Raw genomic sequence first — 10667 nt, 5'->3', positions numbered from 1 at the left:
TCCCAAACTTCCCAGTCCTGGCTGAGTTGCTTGTTCTGAGTTCCCTCGGTGTCTTGTGCTCCCCTTTGTCACCTCAGCCTTACCTGGCAGCCCCAGTGCCCTTCCCAGGAGTATGGGACCGTGAAGGAAATGCCTTCCTGAGAGGAGCCAGTTTTGGAGATGGGGCAACCTGGCATCAAGGGTTGAGGAGAGTGGCTGATCCACACTGGCCATCAGAGCTGGCTCACTCCTTAGGACAGAAGCTAACTACTCTGGTTCTGATCCTCCAGGAGGGGAGGGAAGACTGTGGCAGCAGGTATGAGCTCTGTTCTAGGGACAGGAGGAAAAGGCCTTTCTGGCCTGAGCAAGGGAAGCAGATGTTACTTAGTGCTAGTGGCCCACCAGTTTCCCACAGACTACCATCAGCCCTGTGGGCCTCAGTGGCCCTCCTACCCACCTAGCCATAGGCTCTAGGCCCTCTTTAGCAGCTGGGAGCCTTACTCCAGGCAGTGGGAAATGGGGCACACCTAGAGTACCCAGGGAACTCCCTTCTCTGGGCTTCCCTCAGTTCCTTGGGTACCTGAACTGGCATCCTTACACAGCTGCCCTGGGTTCCACAGGGCCTCCATCAAGTTGTTCTCTCTTTGGGTCCTACTCTTTCAGGGCACAGAACGAAACAGCAGAGCCCAAGGCCCGGTCACCACCCATAGCTGTTTTACCAGGTTTGCAGTCTTCAGTGAGACCAGCCTGTTAACAGTGCTCAGGAGTGGGGATGGGGACTTGTCATGTCTGTCACAGCAGTGCATACCTGTCTTCCTGCAGTAGGCCCAGGGGCCTGACTTGTCAGGTGGCTGACATGGGCCCACCAAGATGGAGGTTTTGTGGCAGTAAGATTCCATCAGGTGACAAGGCTGCGGGAGTGTCATGGTCCTGTCATGTGACCACACTGGAAGGGACAGATGACCTTGTGCTAGGTTCAGGAGAGGAAGCCCAAGATTTTGAGAGGGCAGCATCTGCCCCTGCAGACACAGGCCGAGGTGCTCTAGACCCAGGACCCAGTCCCCTGCAAGCAAACACTGAGCACTTTCCAGAATACACCTCATTTACAGGCAGGCTGCATTGTGTGCTATGCCGAATTCAAGAGCTAAAGCCATTCTCCAGCTTCAGCTATGGCAGGTGTGTGCAGACTCGGCCGTGCCAACTATTGGCATGAGTGTTGTAATCCACTAGGCATCTGGAGGTCACAAGGCCTGCCCTTACCACTGCAGGACCAAGGATAGTTATACAAGAATGGGACACTTGGGCAGTAGGACAAGTCCTGTTCAGAAGCTGGCAGCCCTGCTGAGAAGTCTATCCAGATTAGGCACAGGCTTCCCCAACAAGAAAACAAGTTCATGGGCCTCATTCTCAAGACTCCTCATCGCTGAAAGAAAGCCAGCTGGGCAGCTCAGAATGGCTCATGTTTTATTATGTGTCTTCCCCGGGGCTTCATTCCACTGCTGCTGTGGAGCAGACTGTGCTCTGAGGGAAGTCATAAACACAGCATGAGACACACTCCCATGGATGACTTGGTGGTGGTGTCTCTGTAGATGAACTGGGGCTGGCCTAGCAAGGTCAGGGTCACACCTGCCTAGACACACCCCACACCTTACACCTTTCTAGTTTCTTCCACAAAGGACCACCCACTCTGGGGCATACACAGGCACTTACTATGTGCTTCTTGGATATGTATGGCATATGGGACTCAATCTCCTACCTGTCAAGAGAGGAAAAAACTGGTTGTCAAGGCCACCAGACAGATTCAAGGCCAAAGGAGCTAAGGTTTTGGCCCTGGGTGGGCAGCATGTCACACATGTGGCTGAGAAGTTCCTCTGACACCAGGCCTGGCTTGAAGCCAAGCAGTGTGTCCACAACACCCACAGGATAAGTCTAAGAGTGCACCAGGCTAGCCCTTCTGGATTCACTGAGGAACATGGTTGGGTACAGAAGCCGAGCAGCATTCTGGCTGGACGGGTAGTCTGCACAGGCTCTCTTTCCCCAGCAGCCAGATATCCTGTCAGCTGGAGGATAGGCTGTCACACATTGGCACACAAAGGCTATGCTCTGAGGGAGCCTTAGCCACAGCTGAGACTGCAGTGTCCACTGTTCTCAAGTCTGAGGAAACGAGGCAGGCACAGAGACTAACCCAGGGGCCATTCCACTCAAGGTCCTTAGAGGTCAGGGTCCACAATGGTGTGCATCACATCCACATGGTTGTAGGACTTCCAGGCCTGCCTGTTGCAGCACTTTAGGATACTTCCCAGCTGCTGCCCAGGGCCCACCTCATAGGTGCTGGGGAACTCCATGCCCTTCTTCCGCTCATAGATCGAGTGCATTGTCTGTTCCCACTTCACTGGTGACACCACCTGCTGCCCTAGCAGCTTTCGGATGTGTTGTGGGTGTGTGTATTTATTCCCACTGACATTGGAATGGACAGAAACCAGTGGCTTCTTGATGTCAATCGAGTCTAGAATTTTCATCAGGGGCTCCACAGCTGGCTCCATGAGGCAGGTATGGAAGCCTCCACTGACAGGCAGCATCTTGGTGCGCCTGAAGTGATACTTAGCAGAATTCTTCCGGAGAAACTGAAGGGCCTGGAGGGAAAAAAGAAAAGGAGTCTTACAGAAGCCAAGGTTCCAGCTGGCATCCTTATGGATGCATAGAGGTGTGTGTGTGTTGCTAGGGTGGAGCTCTGTGCATACAAGCAAGACTCTTCTACCACTGAGTTCAATCCACAACCCTTGGCTTTTGAGACAAGAGCCCAGAATAGCTTTGTATTTATAATCCTCCTGCCTCAGCTTCCTGAGTGTTGGGATTACAAGGTGTGCAGCACCATGTGGCCCACAAAGCTCTTAGTTCCCTTTTTCACTCCTAGTTAACTTGGCTGTACAATCCATGTCCCCACAGTCTGTCTTTGTTTTATGTGCATGAGTGTTTTGCCTGCATGTATGCCACATGCATATCCAGTGCCTGAGGACAACAGTCAAGGACATTGGATCCCCTGAACTGGAGTTATGGGTGGTTCTAAGTCACCATATGGGTTCTGAAAACTGAACATGGGTCCTCTGCAAAAACAAGCCCCTAACCACTGCACGTCATCTCCAGTCCCTAGCTGTCTTTATAGGGAGCTGATGTTTACCTGCCCCAACTGAGAAGTGACAGTGGCTGTTAGATAGGAATGTAGTATGTCTTGACCCAGAACTGACTGGTGGATCTCACTCCATATCACTGTAATTACACTGTAGCCATCTATCCTCAGTGTAGGAAGGCGCTGCTTTGGGCTGTCTGTCCATCTCTGTATCTCACCCTCTGATGCATGTACACTGCTCACTGGGCATAGGAGTGGGACTTCTGACAGTGAAGCCCAAATCTCCTTCCCGTCTTTTGTCCCACCTTCCAGTCCACCCCAGTAGTCAGCCACGGAGCTGGCAGGGTAAGTGCGCTCTATGCCACAGAGCTGGCAGGATTGTTACTGTTTCCGGTCCTTTTCAACCCCAGTGTTTGACACCCACTGAGGACACATCTCAGGAACTGGGAGGCTCTCTGACACCATAACACCACCCTTCCCACTATGCCTGAATTTGACCTCATGCAGGCATCAATGCATAAAGCTGCTCAGTGACACTTCCTGAGGCACATAGTTCCCCAAGTGCTTCTTAGGCAGGGTTCTGGACTAACCAACTGCAGAGCCATGGCCGAAGACAGGGCACAATCTCTAGATCTAGAAGGATCCTCTACCAAGGCCCCAGTTCTAAATACTGCCAAAGGCCAAGGAAGCTTTCCCTGGATCAGCTGATGGAAATGCACTCCCTCCCTGTTCATGGAACCCCAGCCTTCACCTGAGCTTTTGGGGTAGCACTGCCAAGGGTACCACAGAGCACTTGACTTGTAGCCAAGGCCTCCCCAGAGGAGTAAACACACTGGATGTGGTAGAGCAGAGTTCTGCCTGCCTGCAGCCTCTTGTGCTACTTCTTAGCTGCTCATGGCGGTGAGCACAGTGACTGTCTATCATGTCAAATTAGTCAACAAGTAGCTGTGGGGCTCACAGGTTCAGAGGTGGTATTTGAAGATCCAGCAAAGGGGACCCAAACAGTGGGGACAAAGCGAGGGTTTGTTCCCACAAGAGAACATGGGTTTAGTTGCAAAGAACTATGTGTTTGTTTGTGTGTGTGTGTGTATTTGAGATGGACAGTCCTAGCCAGCCTGGAACTCACTATGTATATTAAACTAGCCTTGAACTCAAAGAGATCCTCCTGCCTCTGCTTCCCAAGTACTAGGATTAAAAGTGCTGATTCTATGTTTCTGTTTTTGAGACAGGTCATAGGTAGTAAGGCTGGCCTTGAACTCTCTATTTAGCCAAAGCTGGCCCTGAATGCCACATTCTTTTGCCTTCACTCCCATGTGCTAGGTTGACATGGCTTCAGTGGCAACTGTTTGAGGCATTTGATTGTGAGCTCAGAATCAGCACTGGCTACATAGAAAGACTCTCCAATTTCTGGCTCTTGTTTCTCCACCTCAGCTTCCAAGTGTATGATGATATAAAGATGCCTTCTAGACAGTGGACAGGCAGTGCAGGAGCTAGACATACTATCTGGTCCTTACATGGCTCTGGCCACTTTCTTGGCACCTCAGATAACACTAAGTCCCCAGCTCCTACTCCACGGGGCTCCTGCCCCTCTACTCAGGCCCTTTGCCTGTCCTGCCCAGCACTGAGTTTCTGGCCTGGAGTGTGACCTTGTCACACTGCTGCTCTTCTCACAACAGGAATGCTAATGAGGCTGTGTCCCTAGTGCTAGTACACAGAATGTCTTGGTAAGTGACACCTGAAGAAGAGCAGCAAGCACTTGAATGTAAAATCAGACACTCAAGAAACCAGGCAAAGCCACAGAAGACAGCTCTTCTCCAAGCAAGTAGCCAGACTGCAGGCTCTTAAGAAGCCAGAGCACAGCATAGACAGGCCTAGACATGGCCCATGAGCCAGACGGCTAGTTCAGAAATATCCTAGCAATATCCTGGCTTCTGCTTCCTCTGCAGTCCTCACTCTGCCACACATGCCCTCCGCCCTCAGACATTTTCTCCAAATGATGCTCAGCAAGGTACCCACTCTCCACAGGGACACCCTGCTGAACAATGGACTGGAGTCTGTGAGGGTGGCTGCCATCAATACTAACCTCAAGGTGTCCTGAAATGACCCTGCAGTCAGGAAAGAGGTAGTTAGACACCTGGCACACCGGGTTCTCTATACCCAAAGACTTGCAGTGCTCCTGGGCTTCAAAGCAGGCAAAGGAGAAGTCGGACTGACGCTGGCCGAGGACAGACAGCATCCCACTGGGAACAGCTTCAGATGCCTCTTGCATAGCTTCAGCTCGGACCTTCACTGCATACAGACCTATCCAGATAGAAGTGCATTTGAAAGTCTAACTGTGAAGTAGAAGGTGAGCCATCATTCAGGGAAACAGGGACAGTGGTGCTGACTGCCAGCCCCAGGGCCAGTTTTAATTATCTTTATGTGTGTGCTGAGTGGCCACATCCAGTACAGAAGAGCACTTACTACACAGGACAGGCCTGAGTTTAAATCCCTAGCACCCACATAAAAAGTCAAGTATGGCTATGTAAGCCTATAACCGAGCAAAGTGGGAGGTGGGCCGGTCTAGCTCCAGGTTCAGGGAGACACCCTGTCTCCGCTGAATGACTGGTGAGACACTGTTCTTCTCTAGCATCTGTTAGTGCATATACATAGCACACACACATGTACATACAACCACAGAGAAAACAGGAAGAGAAAGGAAGGGAGGGATGGAGGGGAGGAAAAACTGTGACAAGCAGGCTGGGCAGTAGTGGTGTGCACCTTTAGTCCCAGCACTCAGGAGGCAGAGGCAGCAAAACTGGCTCAGCATCTAAGAGCGCTTCTGTTCCTGTAGAGGACTAGGCTTCTGTTCCCATCACCTACACTGAGATAGCTCACAAATGCCTGAAACTCCAGGGAATCAAGTGCCCTAGGCACTGCACACACAGTGCACATAAACTCATACAGGTGCACACACATGAAAGATAGATAAATCTTTAACTCAAGGAGCTTCCTGCCTAGGGCAGTGTTGACTCTTTTTAGTTGTCACAACTGTGAGATATTTATTCTATTGACAGTGATCGACAAAGACCCAGAGTCCTGCTTCAAGAAGCACCCTACAATGATCAAGAAAATCCTGAAAATAAGGATCTCCTGGTCCCAACCATCAGTGTGGCTGCTTCAGAGCTCAAGGAGGGACAGGGAGGACTAGACTGAGTGAGGGAAGCCCAGCTTCAGTGGTGTAATCCACACCTACAGCATCCACTCTGCCTGGGTTGTTACTAAGAAGCTGAAAAGGAACAGACAAGAGCCCCAGATGCTCAGGCAGCTGTAAAACTACAAACAAGCACTTGAACCGTGTAAAACCGATTGTCATAAACCAGGCAAAAATAGTACATGCAGAACATGAGAACCCAGCACTGCCAAGGCAGGAGTAAAAATGAGCTCAGGTACAGTCCCAGGACTGAGACACCAAGGGAGGGCTATGACAACATTCCTGTCCTCTTCCAATGTCTGTTCCTTGGGCAGGACAGGCTGACTGGAATAAGGAGAGACACTGACACTACTCTGGGCTTGACAGAAGACCGAGGACCTGGAGAGGAGGCAGCCTCACGCCCTTCTCTATGCACACCATTCATGCAGGCTTGGGTATGTTTGTATGGGACCTACAGCTCTGTGCCCCAGGCAACTGTGGGGCACACATGTGCAGAACTGTGACAAGAAGTAGGAGAACACACTAAAAGGTAGAGGGTATGTGTGACCATCTCCCATGAGAGTGCTAAAGCAGAGACTATCACAGAAAAACACTTAGCACACGCAGTACCACAAAGCTAGCAGTGTCTGCAGGGGACATGGACACACTGCTATCCCTTCCATGATGCCTTTAAAAACAGCACTGGGGCTGGAGACGTAGCTCTGTGGCTCAGTGCTTGCCTAGCATGCTTGGCCATAGGTTCAGTGCCTAGTACCAGTCCTCAAGAACACCTCTCTCATTTCTTCCAACCCAGCAGGCCCTTTCTACCAACTGCACTGATGTCCTGTGCACACTCCATATTACAGTTTAACTGTACAGTGGCTCTCCTGTTTACATTCCCAGAAGCAGGAACCTGGGCTGACTTCTGTACACTCTCAACCTTCATCTCTCATAGCATATGATGTGCTGTTCATGTGGGCTTTCATTTCCCTGTTGCCCTGTGCTCCCTTCACAACAACCCTGGCGTGGATCCAGCACCACTGTCCACAGAGTCCCCTGTCCACACCGAGCCCAGCAAGAACACACCCTGCCAAGCCACACTTCTTGTGTACCTTCAGAAAACTCCATGGCTCCAGCAAACACAAGGGCTGCAAACTCTCCCACGCTGAAGCCAGCCACAGCAACACAGTTCTCAATGACCTGTAGAGACAGAGCAGAACATGAGGCCAAATCCTCCGAAGAGCTCAGTCCTGGGATATGCCCCCTGGATCTAGCAGGGCAGTTAGTGTTACCATGAGCCAAGTCTATTGGCCCGATACTCACTTTATTGATGAGGACCTTTTAGCAAGGCAGGCTAAAGTCAATCCTAGTCACACCATGAGCCAGAGCTCTGGTTCCTCTTGCCTCTGCCCAGAGTGGTTTCTTGAGCACATAGGGTACAGAAACTACATGCACACTGCCTATGGCCACTCATGGTTGCAAATGGCACTGGAGGTTGAAGCTAAGGAGTTTAGGATTCAGTGTCAACACAGCTACAGTACAGTTCACCTTCCCATGCTCCCAAACAAAAGTACATGCATTAAAAATATAATTTTCTGGGGAGCTGGAGAGATGGCTCAGCAGTTAAAAGCACTGGCTGCTCTTCCAGAGGTCCCTAAATCAATTCTCAGCATCCTTGTGGCAGCTCACACCTGTTTCTGTTCCAGGGGATCCAACACCCTCAGAGACATGAATGCAGACAAAACACCAATGCACATTATATATATATATATATATATATATATATATATATGATTTTTCCAGGTCACAGAGAACCAGATTTAGTCCCCCAGACCTATTTCACATTACTGCTAACGTAAGTGGGTAATGCTAGTATCTATAAAAATCTCAGCACAGGCTTGGCCCAGGGAAGCCCTGAGTAAATGCACCACAGGACCATGCTCATTCCTATAACGAGCCTCCTGTCACTCCTAACAATTACCTCAGAAGGTGGCTGTGAAGGTAAACAGAGGGTCTCAGCACCAGTTAGCATGTATTGTCCTGGTATTACCCCATCTCTGCAGCAAGTGAAGTCACATGCTCTAATATCTGCCCTGCCATCTTCTGTCTTTGGACAGGGTCTCCCTATGTGACCCTGACTGGCCTGGAACTCGGAGTGATCTGCCTGTTTTTGCCTCTTGGGTGTTGACATTAAAGGTGTTCATCTCTAAATCTGGCATCTTCTCTTTTTTTTTCTTCTTTAAAGATTGTATTTGTGTGTGCGCGCGCACGCACGCACGCGCGCGCGCACACACACACACACACACACACACACACACAAAGGATTCCTTGGGAGTTCAAGTTACAGGCATTTTATCAGCCAGGGTCCTGGAGACTAAAACTGACTTCTAAGCAAGCAGCAAACACTTTTAATGGCTGAGCCATCGATGAGCCCCTAACATCAGTTTCTTAGTACTTTTCATTTAAAGAAGTCATCTTTTAAAAACATTTTTAAAGGGCTGGAGAGATAGATGGCTCAGTAGTTAAGACCAGTGGCCATTCTTCCAGAGAACTCAGGTTTGATTCCCAGGACCCACAATACAGTAACAAATTGTCTCTAACTCAAAAACCAAAGGGTCCAGTATCTCCTAGCCCATGGGACAACAGACATGCATGTCACGAACAGACATAACCTGCAAAATACCCATACATAAATCTTTAGTATTTAATAATTATCCCAGCAACTCAAGTTCATCTGAAATCATGGCCCTTTACTGTGTATTTCTCTGACACACATCGTCAAAAATTTTAAAAATTTTTTTATGTGCATTGTATTTTACTTACACAAACTTCTATGTGAGGGGGCCAGATCCCCTGTAACTAGAGTTATAGACAGGTGTGACCTGCCATGTGGTCGCTGGGAATCGAACCAGAAATCTCTGGAAAAGCAAGTTGAGCAATCTCTCCAGCCCCTCCAACAAAAAAAAAAAAAAAAAAAAAAAAAAAAAAAAAAAAAGAAAAGAAAGAAAAAAAAAAAAAAGAAAAAGAAAAAGAAAAAAATTTTTTTAAAGATTTATGTGTGTGGCCAGGTATGGTGGCACACACCTTTCGTTTCAACACTTGGGAGGCAAAGGCAAGAGGATCTCTCTGAGTTTGAGGCCAGCCTGGTCTACAAAGCGAGTTCCAAGATATCCAGGGTTGTAACACAGAGAAACCTTGTCTGGAAAAACAAAAACCAGTAGTTTATGTGTATGAAAGTTTTGCCTGTTTATATGATATGTGCATATGGCGCACATACCTGATATCCGTAGAGGCCATAAAATGGCATCGGATCCCATGCAACTGGAGTTATGGATGATTGTGAACTACTACATGGTGGGGGGGAACCGAACCCAGGTCCCCTTAATTTCTGAGCCATCTCTTTAGCTCAACACATTTATCTTTAATGTGCTATGTTAACTCGGTGCATTAAGTGTGAACTCTCTGTGTTGTCGAAGATGCAAACTCCCCTGGAGCAGAGAGTCTTATTTTGTGCAGGGCGTCTAGAATATTATCAACGAGAACTAGAACGGGGACCAAAAAAGAACCATGAGGAGCCCAGAGACCCAGCAGGCGAGGTAAGGCGCGCTCTCTCCTCGGCTCACCGCCGGCTGCAGGTGGTGTAGCTTCTCCACGGCGGCCAGCGAAGCCACGAAGACGGCGGGCTGGCAATGCACTGTGCGGTCCAGGTCCTCCTGAGGCCCCCGCAGGCACAGCTCCAGCAGATCGTAGCCCAGCACCCGGTGCGCGGCCTCGTAGAGCTGCCGCACACGCGGGAAGCGGAGCAGGCCGCCACCCATGCCGACCGCCTGGCTGCCCTGGCCGGGGAAGAGCAGGACGGAGCAGCGTGAGGGAGGCCGTCGTGCCACCGCCTCCTGGGCTCCCTCCTCGGCCACGCTAGAGTCCCGCAGCAGCTCCGCCACGTCCACGGCGTCCGGTGGCGGCTCCCGGAAGCTCGAGGCAGCGCGGCGGCCCCAGGAACCCCAGGCCCACCGGGCCCGGGCTACCCGGAGGCTCATACCGAGATGCAGAGTGGGCGTTCGTTACCGCGGCGGCTGAGACTCACTGCGGCTGCGCAGTGGGGCGGTCCTTCACATATTTCCTGTCGGGTCACCTAGGGACCGGGAAAAAAAAGTTCCTATGTAACTGATCCTTACCAGCCCTCCAACTATTTGCATTTGCATGTTGGCCCTGGAGTGGTCTGTGAGTTTCCTTAAACGTCTCCAGCCAGGAACCGCAGAGAACATTCCATAGTGAACCTTCAGTAGGCATCTACGTACAAATTGTACATCACTGTCCAGTAGAACCTGAAAGTACTATGATTGTTTTGTTTGCTTGTGATTCTGCTAACTCTTGCTGCCTGCAAAACAC

At 50.2% G+C, this 10667-nt stretch overlaps 1 protein-coding gene across 1 annotated transcript; it reads right to left on the bottom strand.

Annotated features, from left to right (window-relative positions):
* Positions 1-1441: 1441 nt before the first annotated feature.
* MCAT (malonyl-CoA-acyl carrier protein transacylase) lies at positions 1442-10352 on the bottom strand. The gene is made up of 4 exons (XM_080938897.1): positions 9902-10352; positions 7391-7478; positions 5190-5407; positions 1442-2612 (listed from the first exon to the last, which is right to left on the bottom strand). The coding sequence occupies exons 1-4, from the start codon at positions 10313-10315 to the stop codon at positions 2190-2192; spliced, it is 1143 nt and encodes a 380-aa protein (XP_080795023.1). The 5' UTR covers positions 10316-10352; the 3' UTR covers positions 1442-2189.
* Between the last annotated feature and the right edge of the window lie 315 nt (positions 10353-10667).

Source organism: Micromys minutus, assembly GCF_963924665.1.
Source record: "Micromys minutus genome assembly, chromosome: 27".
Classification (NCBI taxonomy): Eukaryota; Metazoa; Chordata; class Mammalia; order Rodentia; family Muridae; genus Micromys; species Micromys minutus.
The sequence above is the reverse complement of the archived record's forward strand: the minus strand, read 5'-3'. Positions and strand labels throughout refer to the sequence as shown.

Coding starts and splice junctions, on each gene's coding strand:
- MCAT (XM_080938897.1), bottom strand. CDS start 10,315: ATGAGCCTCCGGGTAGCCCGGGCCCGGTGGGCCTGGGGTTCCTGGGGC. Junction 7,479..9,901: donor TACACCACCTGCAGCCGGCG/GTGAGCCGAGGA, acceptor CTGTCTCTACAG/GTCATTGAGAACTGTGTTGC. Junction 2,613..5,189: donor TCATTTCAGGACACCTTGAG/GTTAGTATTGAT, acceptor TTTTCCCTCCAG/GCCCTTCAGTTTCTCCGGAA.